The sequence below is a fragment of the Lolium rigidum genome, chromosome 5 (genome assembly GCF_022539505.1).
Source record: "Lolium rigidum isolate FL_2022 chromosome 5, APGP_CSIRO_Lrig_0.1, whole genome shotgun sequence".
Lineage (NCBI taxonomy): Eukaryota > Viridiplantae > Streptophyta > Magnoliopsida > Poales > Poaceae > Lolium > Lolium rigidum.
Window position 1 is genome coordinate 71,639,436 of NC_061512.1, and position 21,415 is coordinate 71,660,850.

The window sequence follows — 21,415 nt, forward strand, 5'->3', positions numbered from 1 at the left end:
TAATGGAGATGAAACAATTCACCACATATTTTTTATCTCGTCATTTGGCTCGTCTTGTGTGGCAAATAGCTAGTTGGTGTGCGCTTTAGCTTACCCACTTGACCTAGCATAACGAATATGTCAAGGTCAGTAAATAATTTAATGAAATTGACAGAATTACAAATCATACTTTTAACAAGGCAAAATAAATCTTTTTTGCAGGTTGTTCTCATGGCCACCCTTTGGATCCTAGACCTTTGGTTGCATGCATCTACTGGTGCAAGATGTCCCCTATTCAGAGAAAAAAAAACCGATTTTGTGTTCCAAAACCGAACTAACGAGCTGCCCCACAATTTACTTACATCCCCAGCCAGGTCCTACCTGTGCATAACTGAACCCATTGTGGTAAAAAAAGGAGATATGTACACATGGAAACCACATTGTGGAGGGAACAGCGTTTTGTATCATACCAACACTATCTGCAAATGCTCTTAACCTATGCAATGCACAACGACCTTAGGCGGCTTGGTGATGCAATAATAGCCTGATACGGGGTCAAACTTATTGAAAACATACCAGAAAACAAGGAATTATAGCAGTTGAAACTTTTCTTCCAGGAAGAGGTAAAATCTCAATCATCAACTACACATACAAGAACATCCTGTCATCGGGCTAACCACTTGTTTTACATCCATGGTACCCTAAGACCATCCCATCTTTTCCTAACAGAATTCAATGAAGCCAACAAAGCTTCAAACGGCACATGACGCAAAAGTCTGTTACATGATAGACTGGTGACGGACGGGCGCAACAAACTAGGTTGCGCTCCATGTCTCGTCCAAGCAGTGGCAGCACAGGGAGGAGCCACATCATGGACAACAGCAGCCAACAATGCTGCGATGTTACACAACCTGCTGAACCCTGCCAGCCAGCACTGAGGGGAAGAGCCAAGACATAGATGGAGAAGGCTTCATTCATCTTTTTCCCCCCTTTGATCTTTGAGCTATCAAACGAACCGCCTGCTTTCCCAGCTCCAAGTTCTCGGAGCTACCATTATCTAACTGAACACCGAGCATGCCACTGACGACATTCGATACCACCCCTTGATGCCTGCCAAAAGAGAAAGATATTAGTACTTTCCCCCACTCAGCAAAGAACAATACTAATATTTACAAAGCGTGCCAGACAATACTAAGTTACAACACTGATTCTCTCTTTCTTTTGCCACCCAGCAAAAACACACTACGATTACAAAGCTTGGTGGACAATACTACTCTGCGATGCAAGTTCCATTACTGAGTAGATGAAAGGCATGGCAAGATTGTAAGCGGACTTGAACTATTGGTTATACCACACAGGCTAAATCCATTCCAGATAGCAAGGGATTCAGTTGATATGCAAAAAGAATAACTTCAACAGTAATTACTTAAAAAAGGACAGGATATTTAACCTGGCCAATAAACAGAACAGATAAAAGTATTAGGTAAGAGGGAGCTCACCATTTGCCATCAGAAGCTAGTTGGATCTCAATTCTTTTCCCAATTGCATCCTTGCCCAACTTGCGCAGTATCCAGGTCGCATCCATCGCTTCATCGCCTGTGCCCTGCGCATGCCTCTTGGATGGGGGCTTACCTTCCGAACCATCCATCTTGTCTATTGAAGGCCTTTTCCTCTTTGATCTCTGGCCTTTAGCAACATTTAACTCCTCTTGCTGAGAAGCCCAGGTGGCTAGCTCCTCTGGTTGAGAAACCTGGGCACTTGGCTGCTCGAAATGAGGACGCTTAAATTTGAGTTTGAGCAATGAGGGCTTTAAGCTGTCAGGAGAAGCAGTGCCATGGTTCTCCGGCAGCTGATTTGAAATAGATTGTTTGTGTCCAAATGATCTGCTTCTTGTACCGCCTTCACTTGCATTTTCCATCGCAGAAACTACAGAAGTGCTCCTTTTTCCAGTTACATGCTTCTTTGAAGTGCCCAATTCTCCCAAAAGGCTGTTCCTTTGATGTACTGCAGTCTCTCTAACTAACTTCATTACACTTTTTTCTTTTTTCTCACTCTTCGAGCTTTTGGACTGGCTTGTTACATCAATTTTCCCTCCTGAAATAGCAAAAGGATACTAGCTACTTCAACCTTGAAGGCTTGAACACAGGATCAATGGAAGAAATCTTAAGTGAACTAAGAGAAACCTCTCGTCGGTAACAATCAAGCAATGGCATAAATATTTAATGCTCCCTCTGATCCATAATAAGTGTCAGGGTTTTAGTTCAAATAAGTGTCAGGATTTTAGTTCAAATTTGAACTAAAACTCCAACGCTTATTATGGATCGGAGGGAGTACTACATACACGGGAATTAATATTCAATTATTCCCTCCATTCTAAATTACAGGGCATTTATGCAGTCTCCAACATGCAGATTTGACCATTGTGTTCTGTAAGAATATGATACTTCCTCCGGCCCTAAATACTTGTCGCAGGTTCAATGAATCTAGACACATTTTAGCCTACATTTTGTCTGAATCTGCGACAAGTATTTAGGGCTGGAGGGAGTAGTTAAAATTGCAGAATCATGTACTTACATGACATATCTAACTTAGGTCAAAATGACCAAACAGCTAATAATTTGATCATAATATAACCCACCATAAAGCCTTTTGGGAGCCACAATTGAGAATAAGCGACTAAATATTACCGAATCAGGCATATGGTCTACACATCAAGTCAAAGGGCATCAGCAAGTATGGAAATGTCATAAAAGATAAAACTGCTATAATTCCATGTGTTGCATCTTAAATTACTACTACCATGTATACCAGATATGCTACAGCAGGCAAACTAAATATGTAAATGGCAAAGCAACAAAAAATGAGGCACATACCAGGAATTGAACCAAGCTCTCGCTCTTTGTGAGAGTTGGGCATTTCAGACTTAGGAGAGCCACTTTTACTTTTGTGACGGGTTCCAAGATGAATAACCAACTTGGTACCCTTTCCTGCATCACTCTTGGTAGTAGTTTCCTCGCCTATATCTTTGAAATGCAAATTTGGGGCCTTACTGCCTCTAATTTTGACTTTTGGTATCATTTCCGAATTGTTTGCTGCAGCTTTTGCAAATGAGGATTTCAAATCCTTCTCTGAACTTCGAGTATCATCGTTCTTGAAAGAATCCCTCTCCTGATTACCCTCTACAGTATGATCTCCCAAGAGACTGCTCAATGATTTGGCTTCATGCCTCTTCTCCAAAAAAACCTCATCTGGGTCAACTGACTTATTACCGTGATTGCGTTTTTTCTTGGAATGCTTTTTGTTTGACCCTGAGATCTTGGGAACATTCTTCTCTTGCTCAGATTGATCTAATGGAGGCTTACTGCTGTTACTTTTGAAAGAGAACTTCAGCGTGTTTCTACCATCATTTTTCAATACAACTGCTCTGAGTCTTTCATCATCCGAGTTTGGACATGATGGTGACACATCTTCTAAAGAAGGCAGTGCAGCAGCAGCCCTTAAACTAACCATAAGATCACGATCAACAATGTTCCTCTTCTTCCAAAGCTCGCGAATTGCATCGTCTGCATCCCTGATCTGAAGATACCAACAAGGGCGTAAGATAACATAGACATAGCAACGAGAAACCATGACAGAAGTGCATATTACCTGGCAGCATTCACCACGGCACGATGCGCATGTATACTGTAGATTTTGGTCAGCTTGGAACTGCTGGTACTTTTCCTCACTGCATAAATAGACCACCGAAGAGAAAATATAAACTTGAGAGAACAGAAGTATAAAGGCACGAAACAGTAGAAACAGAGTAGGCAAGAAATATGAATGTAATTACTGAAACAGAATGAAGATTAGATGCTTGTACAGACCTGATGCCATCACATTCAATATGTACCCACTTTTCACAAACATCGCAGCAAACCATAGGTATAACTTCAGAATCTCTATAAACCTGAAAAGGATTGAACCCACACAGCAGAGAAAGTATATTAGCAGAAGTTAACATGGAAAAAGCTTTGCAACACATTATAGTGTATGTTGTCGGAGATTGTTTCACACATTCTTAAGCTTAAATGAAATCCCAACTAGGAGACTTTCAACTATGGACAAAATAACATCCACACCTTTAGACCTCATGCATAACATGGGTGCCACTATAGAAGAGAAACAGTGGACAGAAACAAGATATTTTCTAACATTCGGGAATCAGACACAGCATTATAAATCCCAATGTAGAAGGCCAGAAGTTACACCTAGAAACGGTAATAGCAAAGGGGCTACCTTCAAGCAAACTGGACAGTAGTTTCCTTTCACAAACAACCGCCCGCAAGCATCACAGCATGTGTACCCCAGAAACCACCTAGGCACCCAAATTCATGACATTATAGAAAAGCACAACACATCAGATGGTAAAGACATGCTTAAAAGATCTACTGTAAAGTAAATTTGATTAAACTCATTCTTTTAGATTAGTACCTTGTGCTATGGCCACTCCCAGGTACACCAGATCCACAGCTGTGACACCTTGTATGTTTTGGACACAAGTATGGTCCTTGGGGAACATTCTGCAGTGTTACATAATTCACTGAGATAACAAACCACAGATTCAAATTTGGAAAACAGAACCAAAAATGATCACACCGTGTGTACCTTGTGTGAGGGTTGCTGACAGTAACAGTGATAAGCACTATCACACCTTTTACAGAACATTAACTTATTGGGATCACCAGGCCGCCGACACTCCTATATATGACAACATTCATTTTACACAGAATCAGGAAAAGAAAATGGCTTTATTTCTTCTTTGTTAAAGAAGAAAGCTGGTAGTAGATACAGTAAGACAAATGTTCAACATGGTGCCAAGATACTACTTTAGAAAAGTCCCATGAAATAGGTAAAACATCCGTAGAAACAATCAAGGTGAAGAGAACTTCAAAATAAACATGATAAAAAACATATATATATTGCTAGTGTGGGAGTATATGATCACTAAAATAATAACTAATACATATGCAATACAGAAATACTAGAACCCTGGAATACTGGAATATGTCTGCTAGAATTCGCATAAAGTGCACTCCACTCAAAAAGGACTTCAGCTTCATTTGTCTACCTACAAGTTTAACTGAAGTTTAACAGTGCTAACGAATTCTTACAATACTTGTGATGTCACATCAAAAGAACTCTAAATAGTTCAGAAATGCACATACATGAGACAACACAATAATAATGTTAACAGATAGATAACATACCTCACAGCTGCGGCAAGAAGGGCAGATCCATGAGCTCCAGTGGAAGAGATCTAGATAGAACAGAAACTGTCAAAGGATATAGAAGACAGTAGATGTATAAAAGACAACCAGAGGAGAATTTTTAAATCACCTCTATGATCACCCCAGCTTTTCAAACACTTCTGATGATACTTCTTGTGGCAGAGTTTGCATGGAAGCATTTTGGAAGCTTTGGAGCTACCTTCATTTTCTCCTGACAAGCATAAGCGGCACATAACCTTGACAGCAGCATTCCCTTGATCTTCTCGGTCCGAGTCATCTTCATCTCCTTCGGCATCCTGGAGAAAGAGCAACAACTTTCTTGTGTTAGTAGGTAAGAATATGTGCCTCGTTTAGTATCGCTACTTGAACAAGAAACAATAAGCAAAAAATGAAACATCTGCTGAAAAAATACAATAATGGCAAGTGCAGCTTTTACCCATGTCACATCCAGGTGCGGTGATTGTGGGACCAAACAAATTTTAGCACTTAATTACAAGAAAACTTTCATTTCCTGGGCATTATGAATCCATGATTTGGCACATTAATTAAGAGTAATAACGAGCTTAGAACTGTAGCACAGCTAAGCGTTAGGTCTGCGATAGGACTAACTCCGACCAGGAATATTCATGGTATTCTAGATCTGCAAGAACTTATGCTATTACAAATATCATCAAATATAGAAACCCACTGTTATTATCGAGGTATAAAATAATCTACTCCCTCAGTTCCTTAAAACGTGTGTACGTTTCTTCTGTTTATTTATTCCAAAAAACAAAACAAAACACAGAACCAAATCTGATCAATTGTTTCCGACTACACCCCTATCCTAAAACGGTGTATACCCTGCTTCCAATAATACCCATCTCCTAAACCGATGCATACCCCTCTGATTGCGGCAATTAAATTTCCTCTAGTTACCTCGTATGCCACGATTGGCTCCCCTTTGATCTCTCCCATGCTCTCCTATATATCGCCTCATACCTTTTTCTCTTTCCCATGATTGGCACGCAGGGTAAATCGCTTACTGGGCGGAATGAGTAGTTGTACGGCGACAGGACAGAGGGAGCAGGAAGGTGTGCGGCAGGGTTGCAAGCAGGTTAATTGTGACTGATGAGGAAGAACTGCTTAAAAATCAATTTTCTAGGGGCAAAAGGGTCCAAGATGCAGCAAATTTCCTACCTGTGGGCTCTGCCTTGGTCTGCCAAAGAAAAATGTGATAACGGTGAACTACAACAGTCGGTCTTTTTTACTGTTTGAATTCTGCATCTCTTCTAATTGCCAAAATCAGATGAAGTGATGTCTGGTTAACTAAATTTGGAAGTAAATAAAAGACACCCGAACTGTATTCCCAGTTAACACGTGATACACAAGGAAAACCTATAGATTAACTTGTACATCTTACTGGACAGTTACTGTATTACTGCAAAGGTAAGTTCAGTATACGACAAGGTCCGCATGACTAACGTAAATGAGAAGCCCTGTGAGACACGTGCGTGTTTCCCTTTTGGGAGAGTAGAGGATAACATGGTTTTTTTCTAAAGCTTGCTCCCACTACGGTGCACGTGTCACGGTGTCGGTATCATGTACAGACATATTCCGATGCGGCTATATTATTCCTAGAACCAGGGCCCCCTCAACAACCGTCTACGCTACCTCTCATGCACATGCAGAAAGCTTAGAACGGCGCAAAATATGCACAAGCACAAAACACAAATTAACTTGCAAAGTCAAATGCGCACAGTGATAAAACGACAAAATACAAACTAACTTCACGCCATCATTTTTTATTTAGGGACCTCACAGGCTTACGTACAGATCAGAGGCTCCATGGGCGCAAAAACTAGCACCAGTTATCACAACACTTAACGAATACCAAAACCTACCAGCTTGACCGTTAACCCATCACCCAAAAAAATCCTGTACTCCAGCCAAACTCATCAGCCCGGACACCCCTATCCTCAAACGGTGCATACCCTGCTTCCAATAATACCAATCTCCTAAACCAATGCATACCCCTCTGATTACGGAGATTAAATTACCTCTAGTTAACTCGTATGCCACGATTGGCTCTCCTTTGATCTCTCCCGTGGTCTCCTATATATCTCCTCGTCTACCCTTTTCTCTTTCCCACGATTGGCACGTAGGCTAAATCGCTTACTGGACGGAATGAGTAGTTGTGCGGGGACAGGACAGAGGGAGCAGGATGGCGTGCGGCTGGGCTACAAGCAGACTAATTAATTGTGGCACGGGTAGCGAGAAGATTACGGTAGTGCTGTGATGAGGAGGAACTGCTTAAAAATCAACTTTCTAGGGGCAAAAGGTTCCAAGCTGCAGCGAATTCGCTACATGCAAAGAAACATGTGGGGGGTAACTGGAGAAGGTATTTACTTATGAACTCCACCCATTCATGTATAAAACTATTCCTCATAACGATGAACTGACAAACAACACTCAGTCTTATTTACTGGCTGAATTCTGCATCTCTTCAATTGCCAAAACCAGGCGAAGTAATGTCTCGTTAGATAAATTTGGAAGTAAACAAAATGCACCACAATTGTATACCCAGTTAACACGTAATACACAAGGAAACCTATATATTAACTGGTACATCTTACTGGAGCAGTTACTGTATTACTGCAAAGGTAAGTTCAACATACGACAAGGTCCGCATGACTAACGTAAACGAGAAGCCCTGTGAGACACGTGCGTGTTTCCCTTCTGGGAGTGCAGAGGATAACACGGGCTTTATCTAAAGCTTGCTCCCACCAAGGTGCACGTATCGCTGTGTCGGTGTCATGTACAGACATATTCCGATGCGGCTATATTATTTCTAGAACCAGGGCTCCCTCAACAACCGTCTACGCTACCTCATGCACATGCAGAAAGTTTAGAGCGGCGCAAAACATGCACACGCACAAAACAAGAATTAATTTGCAAAACCAAAGGCGCGCAGTGATAAAACGACAAAACACAAACTAACTTTGCACCATCAATTTTTTTTATTTAGGGAGCTCACAGGCTTACCTACGGATCAGAAGCTCCATGGGCGCAAAAACTACCAACGGTTATCACAGCACTTATCGAATACGAAAAGCTACCAGCTTGACCGTTAACCCTCACCCAAAATATGTGTGTACCACGAAAAAACCTCCATCACTCCAGCCAAACTCATCAACGCGGACACAAACAACTGTTGACTATGGCCTCAAACCCTAGGCTGGCTCTAAAATCACAAGAGCTCCATATAGTACATGTTTAGCGCTGCTACACGCGCCTATAAACCTGGAAACAAAACAAGGCAAGCTTCTGAGGCAGCGAATGGGAATCTACGCTGGAAGTTTAGAGCGTCTCAAAACATGCACAAGCACAAAACCCAATCTAAAGCTTGATCCCACCACGGTGCACGTGTCGCCGTGTCGGTATCATGTGCAGTCATATTCCGATGCGGCTTATATTATTCCTAGAACCAGCGCTCCCTCAACAACCGTCTACACTTCCTCCCATGCACGTGCAGAAAGTTTAGAGCGTCTCAAAACATGCACAAGCACAAAACACAAACTAACTTCGGAAATAAAAGGCGGCGCAGTGATAAAGCGGCAATATGTGAACTTCACACCATCATTTTGCATTTAGGGAGCTCACGGGCTTATCAACAGATCAGAAGCTCCATGGGTGCCAAAAACTACAACCAGGTATCGCGGTGTCGGTATCATGTACAGACATATTCCGATGCGGCTATATCATTCCTAGAACCAGGGCTCCCTCAACAACCGTCTACACCACCTCTCATGCACATGCAGAAGGCTTAGAGCGGCGCAAAACATGCACAAGCACAAAACACAAATTAACTTGCAAAACCAAAGGCGCGCAGTGATAAAACGACAAAACACAAAATAACTTCACACCATCATTTTTTTTATTTAGGGAGCTCACAGTCTTACCTACGGATCAGAAGCTCCATGGGCGCAAAAAACTAGCAACAGATCACAGCACTTTATGAACACGAAAACCTACCAGCTTGACCGTTAACCCATCACCCAAAAAATTCCTGTGGCGTGACAAAACCTCAGAGTACAGCCCTATACTCCAGCCAAACTCATCAGCCCGGACACAAACAACCGATGACTGGCTTCAAACCCTAAGCTGGCTCTAAAATCACAAGCGCTCCCATATAGTACATGTTTAGCGCTGCTACAGGCGCCTATAAACCTGGAAACAGAACAAGGCAAGCTTCTGAGCCAGCGTATGGGAATCTACACCAGGAATTCCTGGGATTCGCACTAGCCAGAGGGCTAAACACAGTCAGGGACACAAAACCGGAAATGCACCTAGACGAGCACAAGCTATAGATCACCACCATGGGCACCAGAGCACAAGCTATAGATCACCACCATGGGCACCTAGACGAGCACAGGCTATAGATCATCACCATGAACACCAGAGCGCAAACCCTAGTACCATCTCCCTTCCCAAGGCAAGCAAGGAAGCAACCCAGCAGGAATAAGCAGACAAGTGTTGGGAATAAGTAAATCCAACAGGAGATTGTCCTCACCGGAGATCCGTAGGCTCCCTCGAGCCTCCTTGCGAAGTCCTCGGCGGCGGCGGCCTGGCGCTGCATGGCGGCCCGGTGCGCCTCGTCCTCGCCCTCCTCGCGCAGGTCGAGCGGCGGCACCTCGACCTGCACCGTGCCCGCCTCGGCGCCATCGGCCGGCCTGAGCAGCCACGGATCCGCGAGGAAGCCCTGGAGCGCGTCGGCCCACGCCCCTGCCGCAGCCGCCTTCTTCCCCCGCGCGGCCCCGAACCCTAGGTCGCAGTCGCACAGCCGCCGACTGCGCGGAAGAGGAGAGGGAGGCCCGTCAGCGCGAGAGAGGTGGAGATGGGGGCGGAGAGGAGAGGGAAGCAGGGAGAGGAGGAGAGGAGTGTAACGGGAAACATACCAAGTGATGGGGCACGCGACGTGAAACGCCATGGGAGGCGAGGCGGGGCGAGAGCGAGCACGGCCACCACCGCGCCAGAGGGAGAACCAGATGGGTTTGTTGGTGGGCTTGGGTCCCTGCTTTCAAACGAATTTGGAGCTGGGTTGGTGGGATTTCGCAAATTTTTTGGGGTGGATTCGGGGTGGGATTATAAGTTTTTGGACTTTGGGGGGAGGGGCGACGGCAGGGAGAGGGGAGCACGGCGGAGATGGCGAGGTTTTGCGGGGAGGACCCTGCGGGATCAGGCTTTTGTACCCAGGGGCTTCGTCTATCTGGGCCTCACGTGGGCCTGCTGTACTAGCCCATGTGAAGCCTGTTAGCTCAGGGTCCAAACCAGAGAGACTGTGCGTGCGGAAACTTTCTCCACATTCTCCCTCTTGTTCTGCGAAGAAAGAAGCCATGCTCTCCCGCCGGCTCGCGCCCGTCGGCGGCGGCGGCTGCGCGAGGCTGCTGTCCGCGTCCGCCCCGGCGGCGTCTGGCGGCGGATCAGGAGGGTCGATCTCGGCGGGCGGCGGGGACACGCTGGGGAAGCGTCTGCTCAAGCTCATCTACCCGAAGCGGAGCGCGGTGGTGGTGCTGCGCCGATGGGCGGAGGAAGGCCGCACGGTGCAGAAGTACCAGCTCAACCGCGTCGTCCGCGAGCTCCGCAAGTACCGCCGCTTCAAGCACGCCCTCGAGGTATTCTGAGCGACATTGCTGCCGCGTTGCACCTAGCCGCCCGCCCGCGCCCACCACCTGTTCGCCGTATTGCCGCTCGACCTGACCCCCATCACGCAGATCTGCGAGTGGATGAGAACACAGCCGGACATGAAGCTGCTCCCGGGGGACCACGCGGTGCACCTGGACCTGGTCGCCAAACTGCGAGGCCTGGCGAGCGCGGAGAAGTTCTTCGAGGACATGCCGGAGCGGGCGAAGGGCCCGTCCACCTGCACCGCCCTCCTCCACGCCTACGCTCAACACAACGCGCGGGACAAGGCCGAGGCCATGCTGCGGGAGATGGGCCGCGCGGGGTACCTCGTGTGCGCGCTGCCCTTCAACCACATGATGTCGCTCTACATGTCCACCGGCGACCTCGACAGGGTGCCCGAGACGGTCAAGGAGCTCAGGCGGTACGCGGTGCCGGACCTGGTCACCTACAACATCTGGCTCACCTACTGCTCCCGGAAGGGCAGCGTGAAGGGCGCGGAGAGGGTGCGCGGCCTCATGGAGGACGACGGGGTGGTTCCTGACTGGATGACGTTCAGCCTGATGGCCAGCATCTACGTCAGCGCCGGGATGCGTGTCGAGGGGCGGGACGCGCTCGTGGAGATGGAGAAGAGGGCCTCCAGGAAGGAGCGGCCCGCGTACTCGTCGCTGCTCACCTTGTACGCGAGCCTCGAGGATAGGGGCAACTTGGACAGGGTGTGGACCAAGATGAGGGAAACCTTCAGGAAGTTCAGCGACGCCGAGTACAAGTGCATGCTTACTTCGCTTACGAGGTTCGGCGATATCGCGGCGGCGGAGAGTGTTTACGCTGAATGGGAGTCGGAGTCGGGAACGAAAGATTCTAGGATCCCCAACACGATCCTTTCGTTTTACATCAAGAATGGCGAGATGGAGAAGGCCGAGAGTTTTCTCCAGTCCATTGTGGAGAAAGGAGTCAAGCCCAGCTATAGCACCTGGGAGCTGTTTGTTTGGGGTTATCTTGGAAGCAATGAGAGGGTGGATAAAGTTCTTGACTGCGTGAAGAAAGCCCTGTCAAGCTTGGAGAAGTGGGAGCCAAACCCTGAACTTGTTGCGGCTATCTTTTCGCATGTTGAGAAGAAAGGTGACATTGAAGCTGCAGAGGAGCTCCTCGTTGTGCTTCGAGGAGCAGGGTATGTCACGACCGAGATTTATAACTCCGTCCTGCGCACTTACGCTAAGGCTGAGATGATGCCTCTGATCATAGATGAACGAATGGATGAGGATAAGGTCTCGATGGATGAGCAAACTGTAAGACTGTTGAAACTGACAAGCAAATACCCTATTGGTGAAGTCTCAACAGTAATGCCTTGAGATGTAATAAACTGTGTTTGATTGTGAAGTTCAAAAAAAAGTGTTTTTTTTTTGACAATCAATACCACATATATTCATAGCAACAAATAGTACATGGTAGAGATACATGAACTGACTCCAACGATTACAAAATAAAGTCTAAAAGATAATAACAAATCTTCGAGGTCTTCAATTTCTTTCTTCTTCCAGAACACAATCTTGTACTCTTCTGAAGGCAGCCAAAGATAGATAACGAACCATAGACTTGTAGATACTGACGAAAGTTCTCCCATAATTTTTTGAGCCGCAATGCCAAGGCTGCGTGCACGCACACAACCATTAAAGCAGTCATACAACATCGGCAAGAGTACCAACACCAGTATATCAGAGAATAATAACCGACTAGCTTTGTCGTTATCGATGGAGAGCCGAGAGTACGAATCACCATTGTCGAGGACGTAGCAGCCGGGACAAAAACTGCGAGGATAATCCTCCTCGCGGCAACAACGACAAAAGATCCAAAATCGATCTGGCGAAGCAAGATCTGAAGATCCATACCTAGAAAATTGTGATTCTTCAACACCACCATCGACACCGGGAAGAAGATCACTTGTTGCAGACGATGCCATCTCCATTAAGGAGAAACCAACAAGAAGGCGGCTACCAAAATCCTAACATAATCTAATGAAAACAATACTTTTATTCGAAACTCCACGCATAGATCGGGTTCCCCACTCCTCCCGACGCCGCCGAAGCCGACCGGAGGAGGGGGAACCAATCTATGGAGGAGGATAAACTAGAGGCGGCTAGGGTTGAGGCGGCGGCTGAGAGGAGACGGGAGGAAAAGTTACGTTATAGATCCCTCAAAAAAAAGTGTTTGATTGGATGATCCAGGATGAAATGTTTGTTTATATGCTGTGACAAGTCATAGCTCCTGTGAACTTACGAATCCGAATTAGAATGAGCGCAGAGGTAAATTTGACATGGTAATAATACCAAGCCCAGAGCAATCAAAATATTCTCCTTCCGTTCCAGCAGTACTTTGGTCCTTGCAAAATACTATGAATCAGGTGTATTTTTACGTAAGTTGTATACATCTGTGCATAGTGGGAATCTTGTTTTAACTGTGGAAGCACTACCTTGAGATTAAGTGTAAGCGACTAATTTGTGTTCATTTACGTGCTTAGACTCCAAATTCTGTAAATGGACAGAAAATCTTGTGTAGATCAGAATAGATTCATAGCAAACAAGCATTGGCGCCAAAGCATCAAGGTGTAAAGTTGTAAAATGATGCTCCAAGCTGCGTGAAAGGCACAAGCTTCCATACTTCCAGAAAATTCAACAGGAAATTGTTGATACTTGATTCAATCAGAGAATGGACGAAGTGCTACTTGCAAGGCTCGGAGAGATCTTGTACGAAATGAGATAATACTCCTGATAGATTTTAGAGTTGGACGGGTCAAGTTGACACAGCAGGGCAAGTTGACCAAACGACACACCTGAACTACAATAATAAGCTATAAACTAAAGTACTAAACCAACGATAACATCCTAAAGCACGGTGGTGCGGCGCAAGAAGAATCTCTATATGCATCAGGGAACTGGAACTTCACAAAGCACTTCTCGTTTCCCAGTAGGCAGGAAGACATCCCAGGCAGCGGTACCAGAAAACGATGCATACTGCACATCTCTCATTTTGCCCACAACTTGGACATAGAAACAACAAATGCCCTGATGATAAGCCAAAATAGGTTGTCCTCTTTCTTATGCTGTCCCTTCCCAGTTCCCCTGCAGGTCATTAAAGCACAACATGAAAAAGAAGTTAGACTGATGTTATGCTTTGACGGTGTATGTCTAAGAGTAATCAAACAAAGACAAGTGGTAACTACAATATGAGTTATCAAACATTTGGCATGGTTAATCCCATTCCTGGGCAAGTAAATAAGTTTTGATCTTGGGAGACCTAGTTATGTACATACACCAGTTGCTTTCTTTTATGTAGTAAGATTTCTGGTTGTGTTCTTCCTTTCTTTGCACTTGCATGTAAACCATACCTATTTCCCCCAATAGATATTACATGCTACAGCATTGATTCAACTTCTGCCCCCGGAAAATCACATTACAATGAACAAATCCAAGATTTGAACAAGACTAGAAAAGTAAATGGAAAGGTTGAAATAACTGTTTTCGATACAAAAAATGTTTAAATTAGAATGGAAGGTTTGTTTGCTTGATAGACTATGACTTTGAGTTCAGAATTGGTACTAAAGTAAGCATCACAAAAACTTCTTTCTGGTCAAAACTGCACTGAGAAAATATTTCACAGCACTAGACTTTTGGCATGTAATATTTCTTAGAACCATGCTTTTTGTATGTAACGTCACAAAACTCAACTCTATACTATGTACTATTTTCACAATTCTACAGAAAAACCTGCCACAGAACTACACTTTCAAGACAAAAGTGTAGTATTGTGAGCTGGCCGCTCAACACTGTAGAGTCAGTTTGGTTCCTTTGCCCATGGCCCTTGTTTGATTGTTCGGCAGGGGAGTCACACATGCAGATACTACTGGCCTACCGCATCTGGTGCTGAGAGTAGTTCTTTTCTCAGGAAGGGAAAGAAACGATGCTGTAGAGCCAATTCCGCTCCCCTAACTTGGCAAAGGTATTTCTTGGCCAAACTGCCCCTCTGACCCCTCTCCTGGCAAAGCAAGCTTATTATGTGCTACAAAATGCAAATCCTTAACAGACAATCCACTCATTTTTGTGTGGTGATTCTAACAAATCTTTGTATTGTGTTGCAACAGATCTATAAGAAGGTTTCTAGACCAGCGTACCCCATCTTAGCACATGGCCCCCTTGAGCACAGAAGTATATAAATACACAAGTGATCGTAATAAAGGAAAGCTCTAAACTGTTAATATCACAAATAAAGGTTTAAAGCAGTGGCCTGTGCCGATATAAGAAACGAAATTGTGGTCCTAGACTCTGCAATAACTTCAATCATGTTTGAGTTGAATGGTTAACAGATGATCTTATTGAAGCAATGTATAACCTACCTATACCCAATCCAATTACCAATAGAATATCTACTAGCAGGTTATTTGGTGGTCCCTTGTGGCTAAATTTACAGCTTGATCATGTATAGCTGTTCTATAGCTCCACCTTTGCCTAAATTTGCACTAAGATGTTGTAGTTGCAGAGCGATCCCAGATGAGTTTTACACTGGACTGAGTAACTGGCTCAAATGATACCTCCAGAGGGTCTAAATCATGTAAGGATATGTATAATATATCTTTAACAGGTACACAAGAACATGATGATCTTTTATTTTTGACTTACCTAATATGTTATCGCGTTTTCTGATATATGAACAAACTTATAGACAGCAATCATGCAACCTAAGTTGAGAATGTAAAGTACATGCCTGCTGATAGTTGTCGTGGTGTTTATCCCATGTTCATGCTTGGCCTTGCTTGCCTCCAGTTCTTCGCTTGTGATGCCAGATACTGATTTCTTCAATATACTTTCAGCTTTCTCTAATGTGACATCCTGGTCTTCCTTTTGCAACAACCCCTATAAAGAAGCAGAATAATGTGAATTGGCCATACCAAAAAATAAGAAAGTAAGTTACAACCAAAAGGGGTCCAACAAAAAGTAAAACATAATGGTGCCGTTCAATGCCATAGCACAAATGATAAACCCAGTTCTTTGGGAGATTATATGTTCCATAAAGGCTATGACACACTTGTAAAATAATACTACAGACTACGCGATTCTACACAATTTGACCAATTCTTGCAGAAAACTGAATTAACTTCTCGACTGACCTTTGAATCCAATGCTGGTTGAGAAGCAAGATCTTCTGACGTAGCTTGTCCGTTTGGGTCGGCATCAAGCAGAGGTTGCTCAACCACATCCTGACAGTCAATAGACACGGCTAAAGTTTCTGCACTTGTTTCTGAGATATAAGCATCCATTTGATTTGCAGATGTTGGAGATATAAATTCGCCATCTGTAATCTGAACATCCCCAGTCATGATACTTGCAGTTTCAGGCAATATCTCATGCTCCTCTATTAGGACCCGACTTGTTTGAAAAACTCCATTTTCTAGGCAAAGATTAGCTTCATCAACAGCACTATTAGTTATGTCATCACAGTCATCAGGTAATGCCACGTGCTCGTGTAGAAGCGCACCATTTATTTGAGAAACATCACTAGGATCTGAGAAATGAGTAACTTCATCAGTGATGGTTGTACCCTCATGAGAATCCTCGAGAGTGTTGAGATCAATTTCACGATGCAAATCAGAAACATGGGCAAGTGAAGGGGCTTGCATTTCAGAACTACTAATCTCTGATTTCAAATACAAGGCTTCATCTTGTTTCTCAAGGTCCTCCTCCAAGCACGCTGCATCTCCTACGTTCCCATTTTTGGCTACACTATTCAGAATACCAGGCTCCAAGAGAATATCTGAACCAAGTAGTTGCTGAGTGCTTATGAAATTCTTTTGCATTGGAAATGCTTCGTCCTTGTCAGACATGTCTAATATCTCTATGTTGTGTTGGCCCAATTCATCTGCCGTAGATAATTCTGAAGAATCAGGGCTATCCTCAAAACTCAAGGTCTTGGCATTCAAGCCACCAGGGCCAAGAACTCTGTTCTCTTGGATGATATCTCTCACAATTTCACGGACTATATAGTATGATCCTCCGACTTCCTTGTGTGTAAGATTGACTGAAGGAAATTTCCCATTGTTTGAAACCCGATACCTGAATGGGACAATAGCAATGCAAACTGGATTAATACAGCGAAAAATAAATACAACCAGCAAAAGGTACATATGATGAAATAGGGAAAACTGAATAATCTCAGACTGCTCATAGTGGGGGTAACATAGGTGGTAACATCACACATTCCAAGGTATTTTGGTGACATGGCATGACAATAATTAAAAAAAAAAAGAGTGAGGTGGTAACTAGCTATGTTACCATAACATCACGCATTCCAAGGCAATATGAGTCTACAACGTAATAAATGACACAATGCATGAGACCACATCTAAGTTACTACCCACTATGGAGGTAGTAACTTAGACTAGTAACATGACATATGTTACTAGTCTAAGTTACTTCCCACTATGAGCAGCCTCGGTAGAAAAAACGCGCTTCCCCATTGTCCGTTTCCAATCGAATAAACCAAAATGCAAAAAATAGGAACACTGGATAAATCATACAGTGCAGATCATGCGGCAAACACAACATAGAGGTACATCATGTTTCTAAGAAACAGAACACTAGAAAAGTAGACTTGTAGTACAAAATTTCTATAAAGGATGGCAAAAATATACAACTATCAATGATTGCAGAATGTTTGCGCTAAATCGTAGTGGCAAACAAATGACACCAGGAAAGGAAATAGAACAAATCTGGTTTCTAGGTGAAGATAACTAGTTGACAATGATGTACAATTCTGGTTATAAGATTTATTTACAGACGCGGCATGCTTGCCCTATAACTGCAAATGGCATACCGTCAACACTTGGATTTAGCACCAACAATCAGAACGAGAGCATGCTAAATATACACGGTACGGACCTACACACACGAAATTCAAAGCGATAAGCAACTGAAGCGGCAGGGAAAGGTATGGGGGCAGTACGTGTCAACGAAGGACTCGACCATCTCCCTCCGCTCCTCCTTGGTCTTCCTCACCCGCGGCTTCTTCTCCTGCGCCTGCGTCTGCACGCAGCACCGCACGGCGCCGAGGCCCTGGAACCTACCACCTGACGGAGCAGAGGAGGAGGACGGGTATGGTGCCCCGCCGCCGGTGCATCTCCCCAAGACGGACGCCTGCGCGCCGACGACCCAGGTCACGCTCCCGGTGGCCTGCATCTTCCTCGCAGGGCGGAATGGCGGGGTGTCGAGGGTTTGTACCTGGAGAGCGTTGGGGGGCGAATTGGCTGATAAGCCCTAGCGCGGCGCGGGGTTGGAGGAGGCGCCGGCGCCGGCGGAGACGGAGGGGAATGGAAATGTGGGCGCGTAACCCGACAAGATTGGGGTTTTAGGAGGGGACGGGACGGTCGCGGTCCTCAATTCTCTGTCCTAGGTTTTCTTCCTACTCATTCAGATTCAGTCATTTGTGAATTTCCTCAGTTTTTTTCCTTTATTTTTCCGAATTTTTTTCTCATTATATCCATGCACGGTAAAATGGTATCGTGCGCCGCTAATTCACATATCTCGAATGGTATCACTGTATTTTTTGTGTGAGATATTGTTATTTCACATATATACACTTATTCTAATTTTATAGACATATTGTAAGTAAAATTATAGTCAAGGTTGTTGATCGGAGAAAGTGAAATGGTCGTAGCATATGAAGCACAAAAACTCTTATCATGTATGCAGATAAGAGGTCCACTTGGAGACGGAGATGTATCCCGGTGTTTCCTCCTTGAAAATAAGGCATGTCATCATTGGATGGTTAGCACGAAATACCCCTGAACGTTATGAATGCTGACCTTCCTCTCCGAGCCCCTCCACAAAGTTAGGGGTTTTTCGTTGGTCAGTTTTCCTTTCACTCTAGAGATGGGAAGCTCCACAAAAGAGAAGCACAAGCATCTTCACAATCTTTCACAATCAACGAAGAGGTCATTAGCACCAACCCCCAAACCAAGTAGGAGGTTATTACCCTCCAAGAAAACAAGCTTACTGTTTCTCACTCGAACCAATCGAAATGTAGATGTCAACACAATGTCAGAATGCAAAGCAAAAAACACCAAGGAGTGTTCTCATATCCTTTTCTTTCAAATGCTACCGATGTAACAGATGCTAGAGAGTAATTAGAGTGGAAGAACAAAGAGAAAGTCAACTAATGACCATAGAATCTTAATCCGAAAATTCCCCTCACATCAAAGGGAATTGAGTGGTGGGATTGTGTAGATCTAGACCTCCTCTCTCAAACCCCTCAAAAGGAAGCAATATGGATTAGGAGGAAGATTTTGAAGTCACTAATGATGGTAAGAGAAAATATGCTCCTGAACCAGCAAAAATGATGGGGAAGACGTCCCTTTTTATTGGACAAGCTAAATCTGCTTTTTGGAAGCAAAACTGGGACTTCTAGTTTGAAGTCGGTCTAACCAACCTTCGACCAGACTAGTTCGGGTGAGCAAACTAGGGACTAGACCAAATCTAGAACCCCACTGTATATGGGCTTAGGTTTGATTCACGTTAATTTATATGTAACCAACTAAAGCAGCTTTGTTTCACTACTAGTGCCAGTTGACCGGACCTAGAACCGTCATAAAACTGCTCTAACGAAAAAGTGATATCATTTGCATCTAGGCTCCCATGTTGAAAGACTTAGGTTTTTTCGGAAAGCTAACATCAAGCTCTTAATCGTTGCTAGAAAATCAAAGAAATTGTAATAGAGAAAATACCAAAAAATTGTCAGTAAAAACTTTACCCTTGAATTTCTTTGTAAAATTATGTACCAAGTGTCGCATACATTCCCTATGCTCCACTCCAGGGAATACTGCTTCTACCGCAGTCTCCAAACCTTTGCAAGCGTCTGTGTGGATAACAAGTCCTGGTGGATGACCTATAAGGTCGCGCAAATTCTGCAGAAACCAAGTCCAACTTTCCTCCGACTCAACCTCCAAAACCCCATAAGCAACGAGGAACATCCAATTATGTCCATCAACCGCAATGAGCAGCAACTAGCTGTCCTTTAAACTTGCCATGAAGAGCTGATGCATCCACGGCCAAATAAGGCCTGCAACCGTCCAAAAAGCCTTTCCAGCAAGCTTTGAAACAAACAAAAGCCCTTCTAAAACATTCCTTGTGCATTACCTTCTGATGGCGTGTAACTCACACGTTCGTTGGGAACCCCAAGATGAAGGTATGATGCGCACAGCAGCAAGTTTTCCCTCAGAAAGAAACCAAGGTTTATCGAACCAGGAGGAGCCAAGAAGCACGTTGAAGGTTGATGGCGGCGGGATGTAGTGCGGCGCAACACCGGAGATTCCGGCGCCAACGTGGAACCCGCACAACACAACCAAAGTACTTTGCCCCAACGAAACAGATGAGGTTGTCAATCTCACCGGCTTGTCGTAACAAAGGATTAACCGTATTGTGTGGAAGATGATTGTTTGCAGAGAAAACAAGTAAAAACAAGTATTGCAAGCAGATTTGTATTTCAAGTATAAAAGAATGGACCGGGGTCCACAGCTCACTAGAGGTGTCTCTCCCATAAGATAAAAGCATGTTGGGTGAACAAATTACGATCGGGCAATTGACAAATAGAGAGGGCATAACAATGCACATACATGTCATGATAAGTACAGTGAGATTTAATTGGGCATTACGACAAAGTACATAGACCGCCATCCAACCGCATCTATGCCTAAAAAGTCCACCTTCAGGTTATCATCCGAACCCCTTCCAAGTATTAAGTTGCAAAGCAACGTACAATTGCATTAAGTATGGTGCGTAATGTAATCAACAACTACATCCTTAGACATAGCATCAATGTTTTATCCCTAGTGGCAACAACACAACACAACCTTAGAACTTTCTCATCATCGTCCCGGTATCAATGCAGCATGAACCCACTATCGAGCATAAATACTCCCTCTTGGAGTTAAGAGCAAAAACTTGGCCGTAGCCTCTACTAATAACGGAGAGCATGCAAGATCATAAACAACACATAGGTAATAACTTGATAATTAACATAACATGGTATTCTCTATCCATCGGATCCCGACAAACACAACATATAGCATTACGGATAGATGATCTTGATCATGTTAGGCAGCTCATAAGATCCAACAATGAAGCACAATGAGGAGAAGACAACCATCTAGCTACTGCTATGGACCCATAGTCCAGGGGTGAACTACTCACTCATCACTCCGGAGGCGACCATGGCGGTGAAGAGTCCTCCGGGAGATGAATCCCCTCTCCGGCAGGCTGCCGGAGGAGATCTCCAGAATCCCCCGAGATGGGATTGGCGGCGGCGGCGTCTCAGTAAGGTTTTCCGTATCGTGGTTCTTCGTATCAGGGGTTTCGCGACGGAGGCTATAAGTAGGGGGAAGGGCAACGTGGGGGGCCACACGAGGGCCCCACACCATAGGTCGGCGCGGCCAGGGCCGGGGCCGCGCCGCCCTATGGTGG

At 44.6% G+C, this 21,415-nt stretch overlaps 2 protein-coding genes across 3 annotated transcripts in view; one reads left to right on the forward strand and one right to left on the reverse strand.

Annotated features, from left to right (window-relative positions):
* Nucleotides 1-524: 524 nt before the first annotated feature.
* LOC124651569 overlaps nt 525-21,415 on the reverse strand; it is a 35,093-nt gene continuing 14,202 nt past the window's right edge. The window contains exons 1-11 of one of the 2 annotated variants that reach the window (XM_047190630.1): nt 9,802-9,900; nt 5,359-5,545; nt 5,229-5,278; nt 4,627-4,719; nt 4,453-4,541; nt 4,258-4,336; nt 3,846-3,928; nt 3,628-3,706; nt 2,853-3,555; nt 1,479-2,073; nt 525-1,089 (exon numbers count right to left, since the gene is read on the reverse strand). In XM_047190630.1, the coding sequence (XP_047046586.1) occupies nt 954-1,089; nt 1,479-2,073; nt 2,853-3,555; nt 3,628-3,706; nt 3,846-3,928; nt 4,258-4,336; nt 4,453-4,541; nt 4,627-4,719; nt 5,229-5,278; nt 5,359-5,545; nt 9,802-9,867 (2,160 nt within the window). In that variant the 5' untranslated portion in view covers nt 9,868-9,900 and the 3' untranslated portion in view covers nt 525-953. Of the gene's footprint in view, nt 1,090-1,478; nt 2,074-2,852; nt 3,556-3,627; nt 3,707-3,845; nt 3,929-4,257; nt 4,337-4,452; nt 4,542-4,626; nt 4,720-5,228; nt 5,279-5,358; nt 5,546-9,801; nt 9,901-21,415 lie in introns of those variants that run through there. The other variant, XM_047190629.1, reaches the window with a different exon arrangement.
* On the forward strand, nt 10,625-12,280 carry LOC124651570 (pentatricopeptide repeat-containing protein At4g02820, mitochondrial-like). The gene is made up of 2 exons (XM_047190631.1): nt 10,625-10,903; nt 11,003-12,280. The coding sequence occupies exons 1-2, from the start codon at nt 10,625-10,627 to the stop codon at nt 12,260-12,262; spliced, it is 1,539 nt and encodes a 512-aa protein (XP_047046587.1). The 3' UTR covers nt 12,263-12,280.